This window comes from Lissotriton helveticus, chromosome 8 (genome assembly GCF_964261635.1).
Source record: "Lissotriton helveticus chromosome 8, aLisHel1.1, whole genome shotgun sequence".
Taxonomy (NCBI): domain Eukaryota; kingdom Metazoa; phylum Chordata; class Amphibia; order Caudata; family Salamandridae; genus Lissotriton; species Lissotriton helveticus.
In genome coordinates this window covers 805,568,171-805,594,872 of record NC_136069.1, presented here as the reverse complement: position 1 = coordinate 805,594,872, position 26,702 = coordinate 805,568,171, and the positions used below count along the sequence as shown (strand labels likewise).

General features: G+C 43.8%; 1 protein-coding gene across 1 annotated transcript in view; it reads left to right on the top strand.

Moving 5' to 3' along the window:
- The window catches only part of TMTC4 (transmembrane O-mannosyltransferase targeting cadherins 4), an 861,371-nt gene that overhangs the window by 555,279 nt on the left and 279,390 nt on the right, over positions 1-26,702 (top strand). Inside the window, exon 12 of the mRNA XM_078657625.1 lies at positions 25,124-25,203. Coding sequence (XP_078513751.1) covers positions 25,124-25,203 — 80 coding nt within the window. The remainder of the gene's footprint in view (positions 1-25,123; positions 25,204-26,702) is intronic.

Sequence of the window (26,702 nt, the reverse complement as noted above, 5' to 3'; positions counted from 1 at the left end):
CGGCCCGGATTGCGCAATGCAAGCTGGTGAAGGACTGGTATGATGGGGGTATAGCGCTTCCCAATATTGAACTGTACTACTGGGCTGCCCACCTTAAGCACATTAATTACTGGCTCCATGCCGCGCAAGCGGAACCAGCCTTTTTGGCAGATAGGCAAGGTATTGAACCCAGGGGACTGCTAAGAAACCTGTATAATCGTAGAGTCCCATCTGATCTGATAGGCCCGACCCGTCACACAATCCAGATCTGGTACAAGGCACATAGACACCTTCAATGCGCACACGTTATTACACTAATGACACCCCTGTGGGACTCACAGAAATTGGGGTTCATGGGTAATAGCAAAGGGTTCAAGGCATGGGACTCCATAGGTATCTCCGTGGTGGGTGACCTCTGGAGAAAACGTACCATAGATGACTTCGCTTTTCTACAAACCAAACACGATATGGCCCAATCAAAATATTACAGATATATGCAAATAAGACACGCACTTCTCTCAACCATCCCGGCCGGAACTACATTACAGGACTCCACCCCTCTAGAAGATAGACTGCTTACAGAACATATGCCCCACAAAGCGACATCCCTCACATATCAGAAACTGGTCCACAACCTCCCTGACATGCTATCCAAGTTACGCCTTTGTTGGGCGGGAGATGTCGGTGATCTTGATGACTCAGAATGGCAGGAGGCGCTCTCCTCGACAAAGGAATCGGCGATTCCGTCCAGACTTAAACTGGTTCAGTTGAAAATTGTTCACCGCACATACTACACCAGAACGGTTCTTCACAAAATAGGAAGGACCTCTCACGAATTTTGCCTCCGTGGATGCGGGGAGAGGGGGACTTTTTACCACACGATCTGGGACTGTAGATGTGTGGCCACGTACTGGGCAGCGGTTATGCGAACCATTTCCCAAACCACAAACGTTTCCCTGCTGCCCAACCCACGTCGCTGTCTGATAAACATTTGGGAGGCGGAAGATCTAACCCGTCGTCAGCAGGACTGGGCTGTGCTAGGTATGATGGTGGCGAAGCGCAATATAGCCAGACTGTGGGGTTCTGACGTCCTGCCCACGCTGAGAGACTGGTGCAAAGATATGGACGACGCCATGGTGGCCGAAAAGGCGGTGTTTGTTCATCGAGGTTGCCCGGCAAAATGGGGGCAAATCTGGGGGGCATGGAATAAATTTAGGGGGGATATATGTGAGCCACCGCGAGTTGACCCGGATGAGGACCTTTCAGATTGAGGGTTGAGCCTGGTCTTTCCATGCTGATGGTTGTGTCGCCTGGTGTGCTGTTTTCTGCCCTTTGTGAACAGATGTTGGGATGTTGGGGATGGGCTGAGGGCCGCACTGCTGGTCAACAATATACTGCAATGTATGAATGTCTGATCTCTCACCTTCGTAGGATTGCTTGTGCTACGCGTGCCTCTACAGTTCACGGAAAAGTTTAGTTGTTTGGTTATTGTAAAATCATAGACCTAAGCCATGTCGTATGCCTGAAATACTTGATATATGGTACACATAGTTTCTATTCGCCGCCGGACCCTTGGGTTGTCGGCCACGCGGCTGTGTTATCCGATTTATAATGCCTAAGCTCTGGTTCTGCTGCGGCCGGCCCGAACGGGTTGTAGGCCTTACGCTGTGTCATGCTGAAAGTGTACAATAAAGGTCTTTAAAAAAATATATATATATTTGGTATGTAAAGTATGCCACAAAGATTGTGTTAGAATATGATACGGTGTCATCAAAATTTAAAAAAAAAGTGTATTTCTTTAACACACTGAAGCTATTCACCTTAAGCTTTTCACCTTAGCACATCTCATCTCTATCCACTACATTGAGAAGTATTTATTAAAAGTGAGACTTTTTAAGCATGAACTGAACTTTATTCCTGCCCGATTCTGTAGACAATGCTATTAGTGAACTAAAAAGCAAGTCAGGAGTCATGTGTAACCTATATGTGGGCTAGATTTGTGTAATACATGGTTCAAAATTGCACCATTTTGTGCCAATCGTTGGACATTTTCTTGAAGGCCCCTGTGAAACATATAGCTCGCTCGCACATCAAATTTCGTTAATCGGCCCATCGATTTCAGATTCCACCATTGCAAAGTAGGTCAATTTTTGCATATTCATTTTATGACAAATCTTCAAAAAGGTATTAAACATTTAGTATAAAAATACACAAGTAACATTATTATATTCAAAGTACAGCAGTCCTATATTGCACTAAAAGAATCACAAGTTAAATACTTGACTCAAAGAAATATTTGAGATGTGATCAGGCATATTTGACTACTAATCAGACATCACTCATGTCTCTTTTTCCAATCAATGGAGACCACATAACATCATAATTAACCAATATGACTTATAATAAGTGTACATGAGTTTATACACATGCAAAAGGTTGTGGTTTGCTTTTTGGCAAGCCAACAGTTTGGAGTATCATACATCTTCCTAATTTCTGTGTACTTGTTTTTTAGTTACTGATTATTGAAACTAGTGAATCTAAGGTCTTTTGATCAATATAGCAGTTTAATCGATATGCAAAAACAAGATCATCAATAGCAATCCCCAAACATGTACCCATGAATTCCATATTGTTGTTGGAGTATGGCCTCTGTAAGAGCTGATTCCAAAAGTAAGGGACAGGGTGAATTCTCTAACTGAAGGTGCCACCCATGCGCATTGAAAAATGGTTCTCCAGCTCCTGTAAAAAGGCCAATGTTAGAAACATGGGTCAGTTTAATGAGCTAGGAAGTCAAAACAACAGGAAATTTCAATATCTAGTGCCCCCCATTTATGACTGTGCCTGTACTTTTATATTTCTCCACCTATCTCAGGTGCTTCTGTCACACTAGGCTGGCTTATTAGGATTTCACCAATTGCCTTGCTGCTATCTACCAGTCATTAATGTGATGAGCTGTTCTTGTCTCTGACAGTTTCATGTATGATGGTATATGCTGGTGACACCATGTTCAGCCTGTAGGGTTGGACACAATATCATCAAAGCTGTTAAAGGAGGTAAATCAATATCTATGGTAGGGAAATATACTTTCTGTCTCGGTAGGTCATTCTGGTTTCCTCCACCATTTAAAGAGCCTCCATGTTATGCTATCAGTTTGTTCTTTACTTTCAGTTGTCTAAACCTTCCTCCTACACAGTACCTATTTTGTTCCAATGACCGCAGGTAGAGAGTTCTATCACCCATTTTTGGGGGCCAGGTCTTCTTTTTCATCATCCAACTTTGACCTAGAGCAGGGTTCTCCAAAGTGAGTCCTGGAGGGCTTGATCCATGTCAGATCTTTTAAGATAACTACATTTATCTAAATGGGGAAATCCAAAAACAAATTGCCATGGATCCGGCCTTCCAGGACCGACTTTGGAGAAACCTCATTTAGAGTAGCAGAGTGGAGAACAGAAAAGATAGAAAGGAGTCAGAAAAAGATAGGAAAACAGTGACCGGGAGAAAGCAGGGAAGAAAAAGAAGCTGTATGAGTAAACCTGTTCAGAAATAAAGGGTGATGGAAGAAAGAGGAATGAAGTTTCAATCAGGAAAGACAGTGTTGGTATTTGAAAACCTCATGATTTATTTTATTTTATTTTTCATTTCTTCTTTCTTTTTTAGAAATTAACCTGTGCTCACCCTTCAGTAGCGTGGCACAGAGCAGTCAGATTTATCCTCAGGGTCAATGTGTAAAGTATTGGCACAACACCACCCTCATAACACACTGCATACGCTACAAAAAGACCCCACACCATATGTATAAAACAATTATCTTTATATTGCACATGCACACATCAAAATCAACACGATATATACACATTGAAATCAAAAAATCTGTACATTGAATAATATACTTTACAGTTATATGCAATTATCAACCTTTCCCATTAGCAGCAGAACAGCATAACCATATATGCTCTATTCAGAGGTAATCATCAAACACGACATTCCCAATAGAGTATTCCCCAAAATTGGCAATGGTCAAGAAATCACAGGTTTTTGACTACACCTCATGACCCAGCCCCTCAGTCACTCAACTACCCCAGCCAACGATACATGTTGCCCCTGCTGGCACCACTTTAACTATACTGACGGAACCACCTAAAACAGAAAAAAAGTTACTTAGTTTCATTCATCCGGATTAAACCTCCATGTGCCCTGTGGCACCTGCTTGAGGACTGGATCGTTATTCCCCGCATACTCAAAAGGGTGTGACCCAGGAAGCTGGTGCGCTTCCAAGTCTGGAGAAGTGTTTCCCCTCAGGTGGAGGTGCGAAATGCCTCCTGACAGCAAGCTGTAGGTGCCCACAAGGCTCAATGAAACCCATTGGGCCCACCATGTGTTCTCCACAACAAGGTACCTTATGGCGTGGGTCTAGGGAAAGGAAGCAAGGGACTCGGACGGAGGCCATGATGTCAGGCACTGTCGTCCTCCCAATTTGGAGGTTGTAGCCAGTCTCAGCTCCCGGCTCAGGTCCACCAACACCCCTCAGACACCACACACTAAGGAGTGCAAGTTAGCACAGGTCCCCTGGTTGCAAGCATGGGTCCCTCAGTCTCCGCAAACTTCACCAGCACTCCTTGAACTTCTCACGTTCCGAGCACACTCCTCTGCACAGTTTGATGATGGTATACGTCCGAATGGTCCTTGTCCCGCCTGACCATCACTTCCACCGCACCCTGCGCAGTCCTTACAATCGCGTGGAAACAGGAAAATCCTTTTTGTCCCTGGGTTCTTGTGGACAGGAGGCCAGCTAACCAGCCCTTGAAGAGTACTTCGGTACCTGGGCCACAGCAGTTGACACTATCTGCAGGCCAGCAACGTCTAGGCAATATCCACCAAATGATAGTCCCCTTCCTGGAGCACAACAAGCTTAAGGCCACCACAAGTCTGCGTATAATCCGGTTGCTGCCCTAATTATTTCTCTTGCTGATGTACCAGTGTTGAACCAGCGTAGTATGGCTCCAAATCCAAAAGCATCTCTAGCTTCTGAGGCAAGAGCCCCAGTAGTTATACCCACGATGGCCATTGAAGATGCAATCAGTTCAAAAGGCCAGCTTTGAAATACCCAGGTCCTCTTTAAATTCTGTCCTGTTCACCATCCTACTACCCTGGGAGGTTAGATCACTATCTTTAGTGGGGCCAAGACTCTTTCCCTTAGAATACAGGTGCCAACTCCACCCCCACGTAACTGTCCCAGAGGGGCCCCTCAGAGTCAGAGGTCTGCAGTTTTTCTTGAGCCTCTAGTTTATGACCTCCTATCAGGAATGTACAGATGTAGCTGTCCACCAGCACCCAGATGTGAATTGGGACAGGCCAACAGGCACAGAGAGCCCTGGGCATCGAAATGCCCACTTTCCCAAAATAGCATTTCCGCACATATATTGTCAAATCCACTAGCACTACTGGACAGGATTCGCCATTACAAACTCATCGATACCAAACACCATGCGATTACTACTCTGCACATAGGTAATCCTGCTGTATAGCCTTTCCCTAAAACCCCCCATGCTAAACCAATGTGGGAAGCAGGGCCCGTCATAACAAACATACCGTCTGGTGTCATGCATGTAACTCACATGTGCACATGCCCTACCTCTTCCCAGCACCGCACCCTGTCACCAGAGAGAACTCAGATATAGCAACAGACCTGCAGAACCTTGCCATGTAGCTTTTTACATGCCAAACAGAGTAACAGTAACCTGCTTACTCAGGCCCCACCAGGGCAAACCCGTGGCACGATCAATGAGATACCTCCATGGATGGCACAACCAGTGTTGCAGGCCCACACAGGTGCATTTGAGTTACATGCTCTGGGTATATGTCTTACTCTCAGACAGACAAGAGACTTACGGCTTACTTGAATCAGCCAATCATGCATACACCAATCACCAGTATGTAAATGACAAGCACAGTGCTTTGGCACTGAATGGTAGTATTAACGGCGCTCAAAAGTCCTAAGGTTAGCACCTAGATCATAGAAAACTGGGAAGGAGAAAAGCACAAAATCGAGGGAAAGCACACTAGAAAGGGTCATTTCCAACAGTAACCCATCTGATGAACTCTAAACTAAGCCCTAAGGCTCTGGAAGCTGGTGGGTAGGTGTGCAGGGGTGGATCACTCCAGTCTTTTTTCTTAACGAGAATACCTTTTTGGGCCTGTGACTGGAGGTTGTATGACGTTACAACGCATTTTGTTGCAACGCATGCCTTTACCAGGCATGCGTTACAATGCTAATGCCATTAACGCGCGTAACCTTTACCATGCATACCTTTACAACGATTTTCGTTGTAAAATCATGCATGGTTAAGTGCATATTCATGGTGTAGGTTATCTCAGACCCCTTTTCCAATTCCTATAACTGCTCCCTTGCGCCATCCATCTCTCAATTTCTTTTTTTAAAATACCCCTGCACGACCCCCCTACCCCAGCCCCCAATCCTTCTTAAAAATACACCTGCCCGGAACCCTTTTAATGTGGTCCTTCGCGATTCCCTCACCCCCAAACCCTTTTAACACATAGCCCTCCCCTGCCCTTAACCGTAAATACGGACCCCTGCGTGACACAACTCCCTCGGTCCTTTTTTTTGTTCAATTAAAACTAAAATTCCCCTTACCTCTCCATGACGTCTCCTCTCCAAGCTCTTCTGTTGTGTGTCGTATGTTGTTAAGAGGAAGCGGAAGTGTCTTTCCATTTTCTCTAACGACGCCGATAGCGGAATCCAACACTGCCAGGTAATCTCATTCGGTTTTGCCATTTTTTCTCAACTGGAACACTGTAGTATGCGCAGTAACTTATCTCGTCTTTTCAAGTCTGGGAGCAGCGGCCAGTGTGGACACCGGGAAATGTCTGACTCCCCTTCCTCCTCCCCCTTTCCCACATTTCGCAAACATGAGACCTCCTTCCCGCCCGACTGGCATGCTGGTGAGTGCGTTTGAAAAAAAAAATTGTAGAGAATGAAAGAGGCAATCAAACACACATGACTTTACTACGTATCGCGTAGTAAAGGTATGCGTGGTAAAGGCTGTGCGTGGTAACCACGCATGCATAGTAATGCATGTTCGATTATGGGTATGCATGGAAACGGCTGCGTTGTAGTAGCTGCTTCCCGTGACTGGATAGTCCATGGGTATGGAGGAAGGAGAAGGACTAATGCACTCTTTCTGCGTGGCTCTGTCTCAATAGGGCCAATTTCCCTGTGTGATTCAGCATTAAAACACAGATTCCAGACTGATGTTCCCCAAACACATGGAATGGGGAGTATTTTTGACCTCCATCCCCCAGAGGAGCATTTTTGACCTTCAACCTCTAGAAGAGCTCCTGATGTCAGCAGTATTGATAAGTCAGGGGATGCGTGTGTTTGATGGTAGGGGAGATTTTGGAAGTGGGTTATTGTGCAGAAATCCACTCAACTCTGAATCTCGACATTGGAGTCAGCACAAATTAATTTACCTCAACTCCTTCCCAAATTTTGCAAATCTGTAAAAGATCCTCAAATTATGAATTTCGCAAAAAAAAAAGAGGGACAATTCTGCGTGTGTTTGATGGTAGGGGAGATTTTGGAAGTGGGTTATCGTGCAGAAATCAACTCAACTCTGAATCTCGACATTGGAGTCAGCACAAATTAATTTACCTCAACTCCTTCCCAAATTTTGCAAATATGTAAAAGATCCTCATATTATGAATTTCGCAAAAAAGAGGGAACATTCTGCATGTGTTTAAATCAATTTGCCTACTACTGTTATCGACTTAGTTTTTTTTTTTTAACTCTGGAGTCTCATTCTTTGCCCATCAGATTTTCTACTGTTCTGCCCTCGAAATGAAATGATTTTCCAGTTTTGTTTTTCCCATTTGATTGCTTTTTTGGAAGGCACCGGTGTATTCATATTTCTAAATGCGTTTGCTTTGCCTTTCATTTTCCACATAGATTTACTGTTCTGTGTAGTTTATTGTTTGAACTAAATGATCAGTCGCCGTAGCCATTTGTAGCACGATAAAGACTCGCACTTTTGAATTGCAAATAGAGAAAAAACATTTATGTCGCCGTTCATGCATGATCTTTAAGTGTGAAGAGAAAATAAATTAGTTTTTAGGTCTATGCGATATTTGGAAAGACTGAGACTGGGTAGATCATACGGAGGGAAAGAAGAGGGAATTTGATTTTCAAGGCTATGCTCGACAGTGCAGAGAATTATTTATTGTCTGGACACATGCCTTTCATAATTCCCAGTGAGCTGCAGAGGGCAGTTGAGCTCTACGTCTGAGATCTGGTGTTTTGAATCGGCTGATTTGTAAAAATGGTTGGATGGAGTTCAAAGTTGCTTGCCCAGTAGGGCCACTGCTTCCGCTGTCCTTTGAAGAACGGATGCTCAGCTTTCAATTTAAGATTTTACATTTTCATTCGAGTCACAGATAAAGATTTTGCAACTCTATTTTGCAACTCTGATGACTGCAATCTTTTTCGAAATTAAAACAATGTCTATATCAGCAAGTGTCAGTCATAGCTCGCGAATTGTGAGTGGTGGGCTATATATCTGTCTCTAAATTTCTCTGAATGACCCAGGTTTTTTATCTTCTCACCCTGAAAACATTTTGAAAGAAAGGGTGCAAAACGGTGAATTTTGCAACATACTTTTCACAGTAATTGTCTATAAAAGTTTTAGACTGTTCTAATAAATCTGAAGAGGCACCCATGATATATTCCAGTATTTCAAGGTTCATCAAGTCTGCCCGGCATCTATGGAAGTCACTTAGGGGTGGCCACTATCAGCCCTGCCTTACCTTGGGGGGAACATTGGCACTGCCTCTGCTACCTGTTTTAGAGGTCATGAACCGGCAATCCACGAGCGGCGGGGCAGGTAAAGGGCTGCAACGAAGGAGGCAAACTGTATTCCTCTTCACTACCGCAGGGTGTGCCGGCAAGGCAAATCCATTGAAATAGAGGGGTTTGAAATAGGAACGCGATTCAGGAATTCCATTATGCGCATAGACGCATAAACAACTGACTATATGTACCATAGTAATATAGGGTGTCGCCCTCCCTAATTCCTATTCTTATATTTCTATTTCACATCACACGGTCCTGAAGAAGCGCACCGGGATCCATTAGGGACCAATATTGAGCATAAAACATGTTGACCTAATTTCACTTTCACTCACATTCACGGATATGAGAGCAGCAGGATAATACTCTTCTCTCTACTACATTTGTTTGAAAGAGGTTCTCCTTATCCTTTGTTTTTTAAACTTACCTTGCGGACCCCTGCATAAAATTCTCTTTCTGGGTACCGTGGAGGTAATTTTAACTCGCCCACACACTTTCTAGGCCCACATACCCACATGCACAACTGCGGCGTCATTCCCAAAAGATCTCTGAGAAAGAGCCCTCTCGCGGGGCCTGTGGGGGACAGCAGCGCCACCCCCAAGAGGAAAAAACACCCGATGATGAATCCTGACACTAGCAAGGGTGTGTGAGGGCACTATTTCTAAAAGGAGAAATTCCCCCCACCTTCATCTAGATCCAACGTCGTGTGAGTGAAAAAAATACCACACTTTAGTATCTTTAGTTATCCAAACAGAATAGGTTCTCTTTTGTCTCATAGGAACAGTGACCCCCTCACTGATTACTACTTAGAGGTCATGAAGACTGACCGGATCAGAAGATATTGGTGGTTGTACACACCACGTCTACTTTATGTAGTTTTACTTCTTTCCCTTGCCCCTAAGCTGTAAATGGAACGCAAAGGACAGCAAAAATGGAACGCAAAGGACAGGACCGGACGAGGGGACAACCCTGTGATGTCATTGGGGTCAAAAGGTGTGAAATGTCCCTTACACTACCCCTGCCATTTGGGGGAATCGATCGATGTCTGCAGGGATGTGGACTCTTCACTGGAGTCTCCACCCAGTGAAATTGTGAAGCAGAGCGTTTTACAGAACACATTTCCCAATGAAATTAGTTAACACCCATATCTTTTAAAGCCATTTTAAATTATATGGGTATGCACTTAGATGTAATGGCATTTTTTTCTTACAAGAACCTTCACCTCTTTTAAGTTACACTTCTGTTCATTTTCATTTCCCTTCTAGGTAGGTACTGTGCCTCGTATGAGTTAGAATCTACTTCTAAAAGTGGTAATGGTAAATTAAAGGTTCCACGCATCACACAATATCAGGCCTCACACAAAAGGGCTGCCCTTCATGTAAAACAGATCTTACAGTTTCAGTAAACTTAATTACTGTTTGGGTTACAGGGATTGGAGAAGTTCCGCCAGCAGGCCTACCTCATATTATTGAATGAAAATACTCTTATTTTGCATTTTACTACCAGGTTTAAAATTTTTGTTAAATAAGCAAACTTGATAAAAATTCAATCTTTTTTTGTCCTCAATCGCTAATTTGTAATTGTTAATAAAAACAATTGTGATCAGACATCAAATGTTGTTTTCATCACATAAACTCGTTTACTGCTCTATCGATTGCATCACTACTTCCTCACATTCCGATGAACAACCCACATGTTCATGCATGCCATCATGATCCAAGAGCAGCTTCTTCCGCCATTGTTCTGCCTCACTGTAGCTTGAGAGGTGCATACCAGATCTTGTGGATGCTTACCAGATGCCTTGAATGTATACCAGATATATTGGATACCAATCATTTGACAGGGAAACCCATAATCTGTCCTGGATATCCATCAAATGTCAGGGATGTATGCAAAGGCCATCTACCATTTGTCAGGGACAGCCACCACATAGAAAGAATACCTATCTTACAGTAATGACCACCATGTGTCTAAGGATAGTCACCATGTGCCTAGAGAGGACTAGCATAGTGTTGACCACCAGATGTCCAAAGGTTTGTCATCATTGTGCCATTGTTTTCCTTGATACCATGAAAGTGGTCTCCAGAGCGCGTGTATTCCTACTTCAGTGCCACTTATGTCTCAGGCAGGCAGCCCGTCCATGTCCAGGCCTTACATGAGCGTTTCTTTGAACAGCCTGCTTGGTATGCTCACAGGTGACCAGCAGGAAAGGCAGCTTTATGTGCTTCTGAGAACAAAAGTCTTTTACCACTCCAGGCACAGTATTACAGCTTTGAATTGGTAAAATACCAACCATTTTTACATAATGTATGTGTCACTCTATGCCTAAAGGGTATTGCTTTGACTTATATTGGGTGCTCCCTTGGGTCTGGACAAAGCTAAACCTCTCTGAAGATCTCTAATGATAGCAAAACACACGTCAGGGGTTGCTTTTATTCATTTCAGGTTGACTTGGTTGGTATTTTACCAATTCAAAGTTGTAACCTTGTGTCTGGACAAAGCTAATGATATCAAAACATGTGTCAGGGGTTGCTTTTATTCATTTTAGGTTGGCTTGGTTGGTATTTTACCAATTCAAAGCTGTAATACTGTGCCTGGAGTGGTAAAAGGTTTTTGTCATTTTACAGCTCAGCATAGATGGCACTGTGTTAGCCCCATGCTTAAAACGTTGCTGTAGAAATGGCAAAAGACTTTGACCCTTTCTATCTCAGCGTGGCTGGCACTGTGCTAATCCTATACTTAAAAACTTTGAAAGAAAAGCAGACATTTGAGTGTCGCTGGTGTTGAGGGTGCTCTATACAGGAGCTGCTTTCCACTTAAACATGAGAACTACCCAGAGTTCTCTGCTTCTTTTTGCATAATTTATGCATCACTCTATGCCTGAAAGGGTATTGTTTTGATATATATTTATATATTCACATAACAAACACACTGATTTTTATATAACGTAAGAGACTGAAACGGTGTCCGCGCGCTTTAAATATGGCTTACAAATTGAGAGAAACTCTCAGAAACTCACTTATAAATAACATGAAACTAAATATTAATGCAAACCTAAATTAGGTGTGGAGAAGAAAAATTATTATAATTTGAGATTATCAGTGTTAGAGGATGAACATTCATTGGACGTTCAGGGTGCAGTGATAGCATAAGAAGTGCAAATTGGAAGCTAAGGCCAATGCCTTAGATTGGTTAAATACTTAGATGGTTAGTTTCTGATTAAATACTGACAATGTATTTTCCGTTTTTTGTTATTGAGCGGTCACCCATATGTTTGTATTGACAAACAAAGGAGTGTTGTAAATTATAGGGTATATTAAGAGAGATTCAATTTGGAAATATAGATCAGCAAATTACAAAAGTATTTTACATATTTGCTTTTCAAGGAAGGGGATATTTCCCAAAGATCCTGGCCTGGACTTGCCCTTCTGGGCACTGGGAATTTTCCTGATTGGCTGGTGGGTGCCGGTTGTACTGATCGAGGGAGCTGACCACGTTTCCTGCCTGAAGCACGTTGACGCCTTACAAACAATGCAAAACAAATCATTTAAAATCATGCGGGCCAGACCAAGCTTTCTTCTAAATAATTTGTTTCTGCATTTGGTTGGTTCCTGTCTTCTGCAGGGTCATCGCCAGCAGCACTGAACTTCAGGGCTTTCCGGCAAAGAGGGTGAGGGGTCTGCTGTTGCTTGGCTCAGAGAGAAAAAGAGGCACTGTCAAAAAGTGATTGCGTAGAATCACACAATGTGGTTAAGTGGAAGGCAGGAGAGCTGTATGGTTTCCTTGTTTTACGTTGTGCAGTTCTGCCACTAAATGGATATCTCTTCCTCTTTACCATTTTAGATAAAAGCTTAATGGTTTGTGTTTAATTATTTGAGGCGCTAAATCAGCACACTGTGTTAAATACAAATGGTCTATGCATGTTTTACAAAGATTGGTGGTGGTAGTGTTGTTTTATTGCAGAAGCTAAAATGAAAGCCAGAGGTGCCTCCCTAGGTCAGCTTATTGAGACCTTTTGCTCCTCATAGCTAAAAGCCGTTATTCATTGTCATCCAGTTGTGAATTATTTCATTCACCCTCTCCTCTCCCATCCAATTGATCATTTCTTTACTGAGTCATGACACTCCATCCATCCAGTGATTGGACATGGTTCTTTAATGAAAAATGTGTTGTAAATTGCACCATATTTGCAATATTTTCAAAAATGTCTTGGGGGAGAACCCCTCCAGTCCTCCCCACTCCAGGGAAATGATGCAGTCACTACAAAACAAACTGGGCAGCCCTGGAAATCTGGAAAGATTCATTGGGTCAGCACTTTCTATATAGCGAGATGGCACCTGCAAACTATACCTTCATTCATTCATGCCTTTACGAGTTGAACTGTCGTGTAGGACACCAGCGAGACACAATGGCGGCTAGTTTTGACTCACTTGTGTGACCTTGGGCAAATACATCCCTCTCTCTACTGAGTACTTATTTTGCACCTCTTCTCAAATGAGTCCCTTTTAAAAGTTATCTAGAGCCCATAATAAGTCCCCGGGGGGTCTTGAGTATTATACAACTCGCCAAAAGCGCTTTAACACCTTTGCATACGTGGTAGGCTCTGTATAAATGCAATTAGAAATCATTATATTAAACTAGAGGCATTCAATATCTTTTAAAGGAATTGATTAAAACTGACTATCTGTTTTCTTGTATGACTTACTGCCCAAGGCACCGGCCGCTGCACAGAGCAGGATGAATGCTTACTGTCCCATGACTGCGCATATCAATCCCTGCTTAGTACAACATCCACAGAGCGCTTGCGGTCCTTCTTCTCAGAGGAAGTTCTGGCCTGCAGCGGAGGGAAAATTGGCTTCACAAATCACAGGGACTTTATTTTCACCCAATCCCCAGGGGTGGGTACAGGAGAAGGTGGAAGGGACTATAGGAGGGGGTGGGTAGGAAAATAAAGTGACCAATGACAACACTTGCAGGGAGTTTTCTCCCCTTCTCCTCGTTGTTGGGGAAGGTCGAAGCCGATAAGGAGCTTGCTTGTTGTCCATTGAGAGGCAAGATGGTTTACTACGAGTGCTGAGAGCGGTGTCCTATGTTGGAAGTCTAGGAGGGCACAGAGGAATCCTGCAAACGGAACCCCTTGCATGCATTTAGGGCAAGACCGCTCCGGCACTGTGCGGCTCTGTGCACCGCGCCCTGGGCACTTTATCTTACTGCATGTTACACCTCCCGCAATGCCATTGAATGTGAGCCCAAAGCCTGAATCTCAGCGTAGTAGGAAAGCAGTGCACACGTTAACGAGGATTTTCAGAAACTGATAACAGATGCTGTTAGTCAACAGTGCTATGGGACCGCAAATTAAAAGTCAATGTATTGCATGTTTTTTTCTGATGGAAGCATGACAAGAAACCCAATTAACTGTTTCTTTTATACATGTAGTGGAAATATGCTGTTTACCTGTACAAAGTGTGTTCAGGTAGATGCCAGTCAGTATGTTTTATTCTGCCTTCTAGGAGGCAGCGGTGAAGCCCTTGTTGCTGCCGCCATTCGACTGTAGAGTGTTGTTTCGATACGGAGCGCAGAACAGTCTCCTTAAAAGCATCGACCGGCTGCCAATTGTCTGGTATACACTGAAGCGCGGCAACTGTGAAACGGGTGTTGCGCTATGTAAAAAAAAAAAAGTTCCAAAGACAGGACATACAATACCAACAAGTGGAAGAGGACAAGTCCTGGGGCAATCCATTAAAGTCAGCAATTTAGAACAAACATTTGCAATGCAATAGGTCTTGCGTTTGCAAAAGTTTGAACTATTGGTGTTGTAAATTATATTGGTTTTTACTTATGCTTTTTGTTTGGAGTGAAGTGGATGTTTGTTGTTTGTAGTGGAATTAAGTGGTTTGAATTGGAATTGTTAGTTGTGCAATTGTGTGGGGTGAAAGTGTGTGGCGAGTAGTGTATTTGTGTAATGGAATTATGTGGTATGGTGAATAGATAGGGATGAGAGCTGTATCAAAAAGAAAGGAAGTAAGATTGAGGGGATTTGGTAGTTTGTGTATGAAGTGGTGAATGAAGTCTAGATAGAGTAGTAGAAAGAGTGTGTGAGAAAGAGAATGAAGGGTAGAGAAGTTTATAGATGCATAAAGAGGCTCGTGTGTGTACACACAAGACACCAAAAGAAATGGAGAAGAGTTTGTGTTTGTGGTTTGGATTTTTTAAAGTTATGATAAAGAAACTGTGCTGAAAGACCTGAAGTGAACCGCTATGAGAAATGTTGGTTCAGTGCATGCTTGTGCAATGGAATTATGTGGATAGTAATTATGTGGCATTAAGTGTAATGGACTTATATGTAGTGATATTGTGTGTCATGGAGTGGCAAGTATTGAGTGGAATTATGTGGCATGGTGTGAAATTATGTAGTGTAAATTGGATGCATGAGGTGTGTAGTGGAATTATGTGTTGTGGAGTGTAATTTTGTGCCATGGAATGGAATTGTGTGAATTTGAATTGTGTTGCATGGAATTGTGTGGCAATGAGGACAATTTATGTTGAGCAGAATTATGTGGCATGGTGTGGGGTGTATTTATGTGGAGTGTGGCTATGTGGCATGAAGTAGATTTATGTGAAATGTGATTATGTGCTATGGAGTGGAGTGCAATTACGTTGTGTGGTATTGAATTGTGTGGTGTGGAATTGTGTGGCATGGTGTGGAATTATGTGGAGTGTAAATCTAGGGCACGTTGCAGAGCTGAATTTGTTTAAGTGTAATTATGTGTTTTGGAGCTGAGTGGATATGTGTGGAGTGTAATTATGTGGCATGAAGTGTGATTATGTAGGTTGGAGTGTAGTTATGTGTAGTGGAATTATCTGGAGTGGATTTGTGTTGTGTGGAGTGTAATGGAATTATGTTGCATGGAGTGGTATTATATGAAGTGGAAATATGTGGCACGGAGAGGAGTACATCATGGAACAGGACGCAGCGGTGGGTAATGAGGAATCAGTATTGGAAGCACGCGCAGAACACGAGCGCTTGATAGAGAGACTGTGTCATATTAACTATGCAGCCCATTCAGCACGCACACATCATCTTGGAGACAAACCCGGGAAACTGTTGGTTTGGCTGATCCGACAGGAAGACAGGGTGACACCTGTGTCAGCGATACGCACGAGTCAGGGAGACATTGCGTACACTCAAAGCGACATACACGCGACATTCGTAGACCATTACAGGACGTTATACTGTTCACGGCTACGAGTCCCCCACACTGAGATAATTGCATACCTCTCGGATATACCACTACCAGGGATTGATGACACGCAGAGAGACGAATTAGAAGCCCCGCTTATGCCAGATGAGTTACGTGCGGTTATATTTGCTTTATCTAATGGCAAGTCCCCAGGCCCGGGCGGGCTGCCTGCTGAATTTTATAAAGCCTACCCTGACATTCTAATCCCTGAATTACTAAAGGTATACGAGGCAGCTATTCTGGACTCCTCCCTCCCCCCCACGATGAACGAAGCTAACCTCATTTCCCTCCCTAAGCCTGGCAGAGACCACATGCAATCGGGCTCATACCGATTGCTGGCCCTCCTGAACACCGATTATAAGATACTTGCGCGACTTCCACGCTGGCTCAGCGCCTGGTCCCCTTGGTTACTACCCTTGTGCATAGTGATCAGAACAGCTATTAGAAGGCTGTTCAGGATGCAACGGTACGCTACGCTGCAGTGGCCTCGCTCGGGGTGTCTGGTATTGGACCTGGAAAAGGCCTTCGACTTTGTGGAGTGGCCTTATCTCCTAGCTGTCTTGCAGAAATATGACCTTGGCGATGAATATATCGATATGGTCAGTTTACTGTATCAGAAACCTACGGTGCGCGTACGCTCAGGACACCTGCTGTCGGACACCATTAGTGTAAAGAGAGGCACTAGGCAGGAATGTCCTCTGTCCCCGCTGCTCTTTTCGTTAGCAATTGAGCCTCTAGCAGCGCTACTGAGATCACAAGGTGCGGAGTGGGGGATCCCCCTGGCGGATGGTCTCTACACAGTCTCCCTATATGCGGATTACCTCCTTTTATACGTCAAAGACCTGACCTGCTTACCGCCGACACTGTCAGACGCCTTTCACAACTTTGAGACTATGTCAGGACTCAGGATCAATTGGGCTAAGTCTGGAGTATACTCCTTTAACTCGGACACTCAGGAATGTGAAGTCCACTTCAACGACGAAAGGCTCACCTGGTACCCCACTTCATTCCGATACCTGGAAATCCATATCTACAGAACCCTGCCAGATGTGTTGGAAGGCAACCTAGTGCGGGCAATCTCTTCCTTACAAGCACAAATGGCCTTTTGGAAGACTCTCCCCCTTAACGTGCCTAGTCGAATTACACTGACAAAAATTATAGTTTTACCAAGATTGCTGTATTATTATGCTAACGTCCCAGTGTATTTCCCGACACAAATTTTTAGGGAACTGGAAACTTTGGTCAGGAACCTGATATGGAATACAGGGAGACCCCAGGTTGCATTGACAAAACTATACGCACCTGTGGAAGCGGGAGGACTAGCAGTGCCTAACCAGGAGCTTTACTATCTGGCAGCACAGCTGCAGTGGGTGACGGGATGGCTGGGAGGAAGGCACCTGAGTGATACTACCACGGATGCTACAGTCTGTACCAACGCGCAGATCCACGCACTGTTCCACCCTTTTTGCCAAGACTACATGCCCATCGCAGATACACTTAGCAGTGGCCCGCAAATGCTATATTCGCAGCCTGAAGCTCACCAGAGCAGTGACGCCCTACGCCCCAGCACTCCCGCTGTTGGGAACACCCAGAGAAGGTGGTGTAGTAATGGAGGCCGCACTGACACCCTGGATGCGGGCTGGGGTGGACACGCTAGGGGACTTGTATGCAGATGGAGCCCTGGTTCCCTTTGCAACACTAGCTGCAGACACGGGACTCCCAGCTGGGCAGTTCCTGCTACAGCGACCATCACGCACACATACACGCGGGCCTGGAACGATATCTCAGAGGAGTTGCCCACACACCTTTTAATCCAACACTTATATGTCATGGGAAATGGCTCCCATGTGATCCATTGGCTAACGCAGACACTGTTGGCGCACACGCAATGTTCCTTACAGCCACTCCGAGACAAATGGGAGGCAGACAGGGGAAGGGCATGGACGGATAAGGAATGGGTGATGGCCCTGGCCAGTCCCCTTAATGTACCATGCAACTCCCGCTTTAAGCGTATCCAATTTTATATACTGCACCACGCGTACTTGTCACCTAATAAAATTAACAAGTACTTTGCGATCACAACTACTGCGTGTCCGAGATGCTCGCTGACTGATGCGGACCTACTCCATATGATGTGGTCCTGCCCCAACATACAGACATATTGGCACACAGTGACGGCTCTGTTGGCGGAGGGCGTCGGTGAGAGTCATCAATACACGTGGGAGGTATGCCTACTGGGTCTCTACAAAAGAACAAAACACAACAAAGTTCCTTCTAGATTCTGGGCCCTAGGACTCATTACGGCTAAAAGACTGCTCACTAAACGATGGAAGAGCAGTGAACCCCCACATGTGAAGCCCTGGCGTACCTCATTTGACAACTGGGCTAGGGCAGAGAGCATTACTCTACATAGGGAGGGGACGGCGGGACTGAGAAAATTCCCCATTGCGCAACTCTGGGATGACACCCTGAAGTCTTTCCACCGAGGGTGCCTTGCCCAGGGCATTACTTAGCCACTTTCCACCTGGGGCCTCACCTGGGAAGAGGATGAGATACAGGGCTACACGTCCCCACGATCGCCAATTACCACGCATCTGCATGTAATGAATTGCAACTACTTTACACATTAATGCTAATGACCCACGTGACGACGACATTAACCCCCCTTGGCGCCGAGAGCTTGCTATCCACCTGCCATGCAGGATCAGCTGTGCCTCCCCGGAGGGCTCCTCGCTGCGGCGGGCTCCTGCCTATCGCGCCCCCCCCCCGACGTTAACACTTCTCTAACACCGAAGATGCTCGCTTATGACAATATATGGTACTACCGCTTACTTTAAATTTTGTAATCATTTTAATTTCTACCTTTCTAATTTTTCCCCCTTTTCTTTCTTCGTTAGTTACGCATTTTAGCGTTGAAAAAGTTATTATACACGGATTGGCGCATTTATTGCGCTGTTTTTGAATATCGGATATCTATATATCAATCGACCTCCACTTCACAACGCTTGTACACGGACGCACGCTGGACATAATGCCACATGCTTAATATAGAGTGGGAGTTGACAGAGACGCATGATTGGAAGATTAGGCCAAGAGGAATTACATTCAAACACCACACGGCGCATGGCACTCTGCACCCACTGGCTGAACACTATTCCCGCGCCATTTTCAAAACACACTAAGCCCACAACTATTTTAATCACGGTCTGGGGCACATTCGGATTTTCAGATACCCAGCACACTCTAATTCTCAGATACGATCATTTTGTACTATAAGATATATGATTTGACATTGTGAAAAAAGTGCCCTCAGGAACCGATCTCTGCTTTCTTTTCCCTCCCTCATGTTTGCTTTTTCTCGCTTTCACTTCTTCCGTGTGTTGGGTGGAAAGAGGTGGAAATACTGTGTTACGGGGAAATGTGCTATCCACTGACGGTTATACTTTGCAGATGAGATGAGATGATGTGTTACATTTGCTTGTTTGTGGAATCTGACACGTATTGTAAGCGCATAAAGAAACCAAATAAAGATATTCAAACAAAAAAATGGAGAGGAGTACATCATAGTAAGTCATATTACAGGTACTGGACCACATTATACCATACAACCTCATACAATACTTCATCCCTTCATATCAGACGATGCAACACACCATACTACACAATAAAAACCTCATCATAGTACGCCATCCATACAACATACAATTCTACACCAGTCTATACTACAAACATCCAAAACCGCAAACTGTCTCTTTCTCACCACATCAGTTTCATCATTGAACACAAGGAATAGAGAATATTTCATGCAATAGATCTTGCCACATTCTCTCATACATCACTTCATCATGTCATTTTTCATTGCAACGCATACCATCCAGCAACATACCCCACTACAGCACATCATACTTATTCATCAAACTTATACCATACACATGCAATACCATTCATTGCATAAGATACTATTCAAAAGTGCACAGCACCACAGCACTTAATATCGCCTCATTCTATACCTGATCGTAAGACATCAAAGCATCTAAGACACACCACACAAAACCACACTATCTCTCATCATAGAACCACATACCACTATCCAAAACCACATCATCCTGCTTAACTAATCACACCACATCACACTATTCTATGCCATATACCACCTTATACCATACAACATAACACTATAAGGCACCAAAAAAAACGATCCCAAATCACACATCCTCATACCGAACTCCACATCATACCATACTGCGCCACAGAACATTATACTACATCATATAACACCAGATAGTACATCAACAATATGCACATCACAGAAACCCACAGCATATCATCTCAAGGAATACAACACTCCATCTCCATCACACCATCTTCCTCAAATTAAATCTCACAAATCCCTACCCCCCACACAAGGCTGTAAACAGATACCTGGAAGATGAGAGGAAGAAGGATAGAAATGACAACTTATGAAAGTGCTCCGATGGAAAGTGGAATTGTTAATCATTATTAAATGAAATTCTGAGTACCACGGAATCAACTTTTTATGTCTCCTTCTTGAGGAGCCTCTGGAATTTATACTTCAAGATCAGATTTTCAGCCCCCACAGATTAGTGTGTTAGAGAATCAGTGACCGAGAGTCTGGGTGGAAAAGGGTGGAAGCTGGCTTGGCATCCCGCATTTCTGGTACTTGTGCACAGTGCCACCTCACTGCCAGAATACAAGGGTACATATACACCATTTATCTCCGCACCACATGGAATGAGCTACCGGAGTAGTACAGGTAAAGCACTGTTATGATTCGACAGCAGAATTAAAATGAGCTTATAACTACACAGCTGAGGGTCACAAGGAATTCATATTCACCTACGTCTCTGCTTCACAGAGTCAGTACGCAAATCTGAGTTTTCGTCTTTCTTCCTTATACTTGTCAGTAAAGTAAATAAATAAATACATTTGCCATATTGTTAGATGCCATGCAAGGCGTTGCACGTTATATTGTTGCAATACTCATTTTCCTCCCTTTCTCAACCCAGGCAATCTCCCATGCACCAATTGTAATGTCCATATGGGTTATCACTTTAGCCAGGCAAGGATATCAACAGTACCAACAGATGCCTGCTGCTACCCCCTAAATATTGGCCGTGCCGTGTTATTTTGCCTGTCGCACTAAACATTTTTACAGCGTTAATGAATTAGTTATATATTCTTAAACAAGCACTGCAGATATTCATAGATTATTCGTAATTAACTGTTAAAGTGCAGTGACTTGCCAATAAATAGTTTATTTACGCTGTAAGATGCGGAAGGTTTCAAAGTGCTCTGCCGGGTAAGGCTGGTAATGTGACCTCACTGACGTCACCTTCACATGGCCTGGGTAAGTAAGTCGTCAGCCAGCAGGCTGACACTATTTACTTTATATACTGTGAATCAGGCAGATTGACAGCGGCAGGCCTTTACCAGAGCTAAATCTCTGCACACCATCACAGCTGGCGATAAAACACAGAGTGTGTCTGAATGATTTCAGCTGCGAGACGTGTGTATATATTGACAGGAGTGCGAAAAAGAAAAGCGCCCTGAGCAATATTGATGAATGTTTCCGAGAAACATAATGATTGATGATGGTTCATCTAGGTCATCTACTGCAAAACATTAAGATCAAATTATAATTACGCCCAAAGCAAGAAACTAAACTAGTTTATGTTGCGAGACGTTTGCTAAAATGTACCGTTCCTTAATGAACTTGGCGGTAGTGAAATGTGAGGTGCTTTTCATTGCACGCGGCCACATCTGAATCCAAGCTGAGTTAGGTGGGTAGACCTGATGATAAGATGGAAGCATAACGTGTCTTTACATAACTTCATCATTATTTGCAATTTTATTTGTTAGGGTCTCGACTCACTAGCTTTTTTTCAATTGTTTTCTTAACTGAACTGACACAATATTAACAAACAAGGGAGCAGGACATGTGATCACGCTGTGCGCCAGACGCGCGCATGTCTCTTAAGCGTGCGGTGTGAGCACGGAGAGGAGACACCATACGCGTGCACATGGCCTGTCTGTGCGCGCAGATGGTTTGTCTCCCTTCCGACCCCAAGTTGACAACAATAGAGGCTCGCCAAAGCAAAGCAGCACATGCGCTGCGTTCGCTAGGCGAGACCTAAAAAGGTGGGACAAGTAGGAACCCTTATCCAATTGGAAGCAACATTTTTAAAAGACACTGACAAAAGCCAATCAGAAGCAGGCTGTAAACCCCCTGACTGAATACAGCATGTCGAGAGATAGCCCATGCGCTTCCTAAGCTCGACCTAACTGCAGAATGAAGCAACAACACTTTATTGAACTGGAGCCTTTACATAGATATTCCCCACTGGGTATATTAGCCCCAGTTATCATTTCTCTCTGCTTTCATGTCTGAAGAACTAAGATTGGCTACAAGTCCTTCCTTAAGTCCTCCTTAAAACAGATAGTGCTGGGGCTGCATGATCGCTCTAACTCTGCTCTGACTTCCGATGGTTGGAGGTAGTCATGGCCTTGGTCATAGTGGTGTGAGCTGTCCAAAATGAGGGCCCAGAAATCGTAAAGCAAGAATTCTTAATCTACAGACTGAAAAGGATGCTACTGTCTACTGACAGGAGGAGACTGCTGGATGTCCCAGAGGCAAAGAGTCTTTTAATTGCCTGCATCTACATTGTAGACAGACTGTTCTCGGAGGTCAGATTTCAAGCCGATCACCATGGATTTAATGGTACATTAAAGATTTTCTTCAATCCATCTCAAAGTCCCCTGGTTTAGATTGCTTATTCTTCATCACACAATCCTGGCAAGACAAGGCTAGTCATAGCACCAAAATGCAGTGATGGACGAAAATAACAAAGACTACCTAAAACCCTGCAAAGTGATGCATGTGTTGTCTCCATATGTAGTGCTAATGTTTTGAACCCCATTTGTTTCAATTGCAAAGTTACAGAATGCTCAAAATTGGTGCCACCATGAAAATGTAATAACACTGCTACACATATTTAAGTATTAGTATTTTCGTTTTAAACTGCTATTGTGTTCACTGCACTGATTTACACGTGAAATTGACTTTGACATGGCTAACCTACATTAAGTAAATCACCTGGATTATGATTGGATTACATTAGATAAGAGTCATTTATTTTAAATCTCAAAATACACCCAGAAGGTGTATTGGTGCTATTTTATTTGCCATCAGGAGAGGTGATTGTGAGTAGTCTGGATATCCAAATGACGCTTCAGTACCCTTGGCGCACAGTTATTTTTTGGTAGCTTTCTTTACTTAGTCCAGATATAAACCCAGAAAAGGAGGTGGTGAGTTCCTTCAGACAGCACTATCTACTTACTTATGCTCTAAAAATTGCAAGTACCGATATTGAGTTTCCAATGCATCCTAAACCATCACAACGGTACCACCACTTTCAGTTGTCTTGTATCAAATTATGGAAGGTAAACTTTGTGTTTTATATTCTTCCCGAGTGCCATGCTCCTCCTTACACTCTAGCAAGTCTCCCAACAGTTTCACCATTATTGTCTCAAAAGATTTTGCAGCAGTCAATACAGTGGTTTCCACCACTCTCAATGCCACCACCATCCGCAGTTTGCCTAGAGTCTGATGTTGGATAGCTTGTCTCATAATACTATTTATATCACAATTCTTGAAGACTTGAATGCAAGTTTTTGACAGCTGACTTGATCTATGTGCTTTGCTCCTCTAATTGCTGCATCTTGTCGGCATGCTTTTGAGTGGTAGCTCCATTCTCAGGACCGCGGCTGCCATCTCTGCAAACGTCTTCTCCTCTGTCCTAACCACAGCTTGAGTATGATCAGTTTTCAGGGGCAGATTGACATGCAGGACATTGTTTTAACACAGCAGAAAGCATTTTCCCTCTTAGCTAGATAAGGGCCTTCAGTACGATCATCATTGTTTCTTTTTTCCTTCCACTGTTAACCTGCATGCACCTTGAAGAATTACGGTTTACTTGTCCTTTTCTCAGCCATCGTGATCTGAGCTGCTCTATGTCAGGGAAGTCCAACCTTGGACTTTGGGAGTTGAGGACCCACCATCGTTCAGAGCTCCAGTGACGGGTCACCTCCAAGAAATGTCCTCCTTATACCTGCAGGCCAGTAGGCTACCACCATGGTTTGCTTAGTGGCTCAGAGACACAAGCGAATATGGGATTTCACCATGCCCCTGGTGTCACTGGGGGCTTTTGTACATACCCTTCTGTTACCCGCTCTTCTATGCAGGTCACCCAGCCTCAGCCTCCCAAATCCCTCATTCAGCTTGTCTGTGCACAGAGTAGAACGCTTACAATATACAGATGTCTACTCTCCAGTGGGTCACAGTTACTCATTGGTGCTACTCCTGGCCCCTTGTGCAAAACTGTGACCAAGGAAATCCTGGGTTCGCCCTGCTGATCAGTTCAGCACATCACACCTGAATCTGTTACTCCCGCTGAGTGGGGGTGAGAAGGTGCCACAAGTCGTATCCTAGAGCCCCCCTCTGCAATTGCCCAACCTCCCTTTTCACTCAACACTGATTTTATGAGACAGACCGGGAGTCATTGTACTTCAAGACATTCTGGATCAGCCAACTGGTTTAAATCTTGAAGAACCAAGCGAAGCAACATGGCCAAGAAGGCCACAAAGATGGGATTTTGACTCTGAAGTCAGATTAATTAAGGTTTACCTGTGGCCGCAGAGCCAAATGCAATTGTATATTATACTCACCTGCGCATAGATGTGAGCGCCAGAGAAGGTGGCCCTTTCACTTGTGTGTTAATATAAAGTTGTTGACAGATTATGCAACTCATTTACTTGCATCCCAAAGTGGCAGGTATCATTAGCTCAAACCATGCACTCTGGGTTAGATATGGTGTGTAATTATAAACTGTCTAGGGTGGATATTGTTTAAAGGGAATGCCAATGCAAAACAGGCTTCGGTTTTCATTTATGTAGACAAAGGCTTTGAGGAATAATGGCGAACTTTAAATGGCAGTATGTGGACTCATGTTATTTCTTTCTCCAGGTGCACTACAATGTTGGCAAAAATTTGGCAGATAAAGGCAACCAAACAGCTGCAATCAAATATTACAGAGAAGCAGTAAGGTAATTATTTACTTCAACGATCATGAGTGTCTATAAGGACCTTGAATGACTGGGCCAATTTTTGCTCTTTTTATGGAATTAGTAATGCTCAAACATTTGTTAATTTTTCTTTATCTTTAATGTGTATTTAGTAAACTGAAATACTGGTGAATCCACCACTGGCTATATATAGGTAGGCAAGTCTACGTACATATCCCGTTGTATACCACATGCAGGGCTAAGTCTGTTGTTTATTCGCACCCTTTCCTCCTTGTAATTTCATAGTTCATTTTATAACCCCTTGCTCTGTTAAAGAGAAAAATTGATTCTTGCAAAAGTTTTCTGCACTTCTGTGCAAGGAAGAGGTGGTTTGTCGGCGGTCCAGAGCAATAGAGAAATAGTCAGGCAGAGCTCCAACATGCCATGGTTAAATCAGGGCTTTAAGTGGGCAGTTGTGGAGACGGGTCCCTACCGGGCTCTCCATTTTTACCTTCTGGGTGGGGAGGTGAAGCTTAACTCTGCAATAATACCATACGTCACTGCTTTTGATGTCATTTCAAAGAGACTCATTTTTCACTGGTGCTCATTTTTAACATGAGCACCAGTTACATCACACAAGGATATATTCATGTTTTGAATCACAGGATGTTGGGCGGATGTGAGGCTCGAACCTGTTTTCTCAGCTCGAAAGTCGGCAGCTCTAGCCTTAGCCACAACCTCTCCCACAAGAACCGAAGCATTTTCAATATAAGTTACAACAAAGTCATAGTTGATGCTTATTGATCTTATGTAGCTTACAACCATTGACAAAGCCAATAATCCTGGCTTGGTGTAGGTGTAATGTTACTTGTTGTATTTTATATCTGGATGAATCGACAAAAGCAGCAAAATACCAGTGGAACAGCACACTTTGCTAAGTACAAACTTTTAGCTTAAGTGTTTTATGCCACGCCCTTAATTACATCGGCCACGCCCCTACGAGAGATCTTCCAGATTTTTCATCCCACTTAAAGTCCTGGGTTAAATCACTCTCATAAGTAAACATCTAAATAGTCTGTCTAGAGGTGGTGAAGGCTTGTTTACCCCCACCCTGACTTTCCCACTAGTCCAGAAGCGCGCTGCTTCCTGGTGGACTTGGACTTGTTCCTTCACTTTTGCTGACTGTCTCGAGTCTTGGTGAGTAGCAGTTTCTGTGTAGCAAATCTTTGTTCACTAGCCTCTTTCATTTTTCCCTGCATTATCGTTTGCCATATTTTCATGCCTGTTACGGGAAAGGAAAATTGATTCAATGTTTACAACTTTTCAGCTCAAATCCCTCTGTATTGTAACCTTCTGTCTCATTCACCCTTCTGGGACTATCTTTGGAAATATAGAACACTTCCCAGTATGTACCATAGTTGTTTTCTCCACTGTTTTCATCATAGACCTTCTCGTTTCCAACATGAGCCCCTGTGATGGTACTCTCCATCACAGGGGCTCATGTGCTCATGCTGGGTGCACCCTTCCATTGCTTTTGTTGG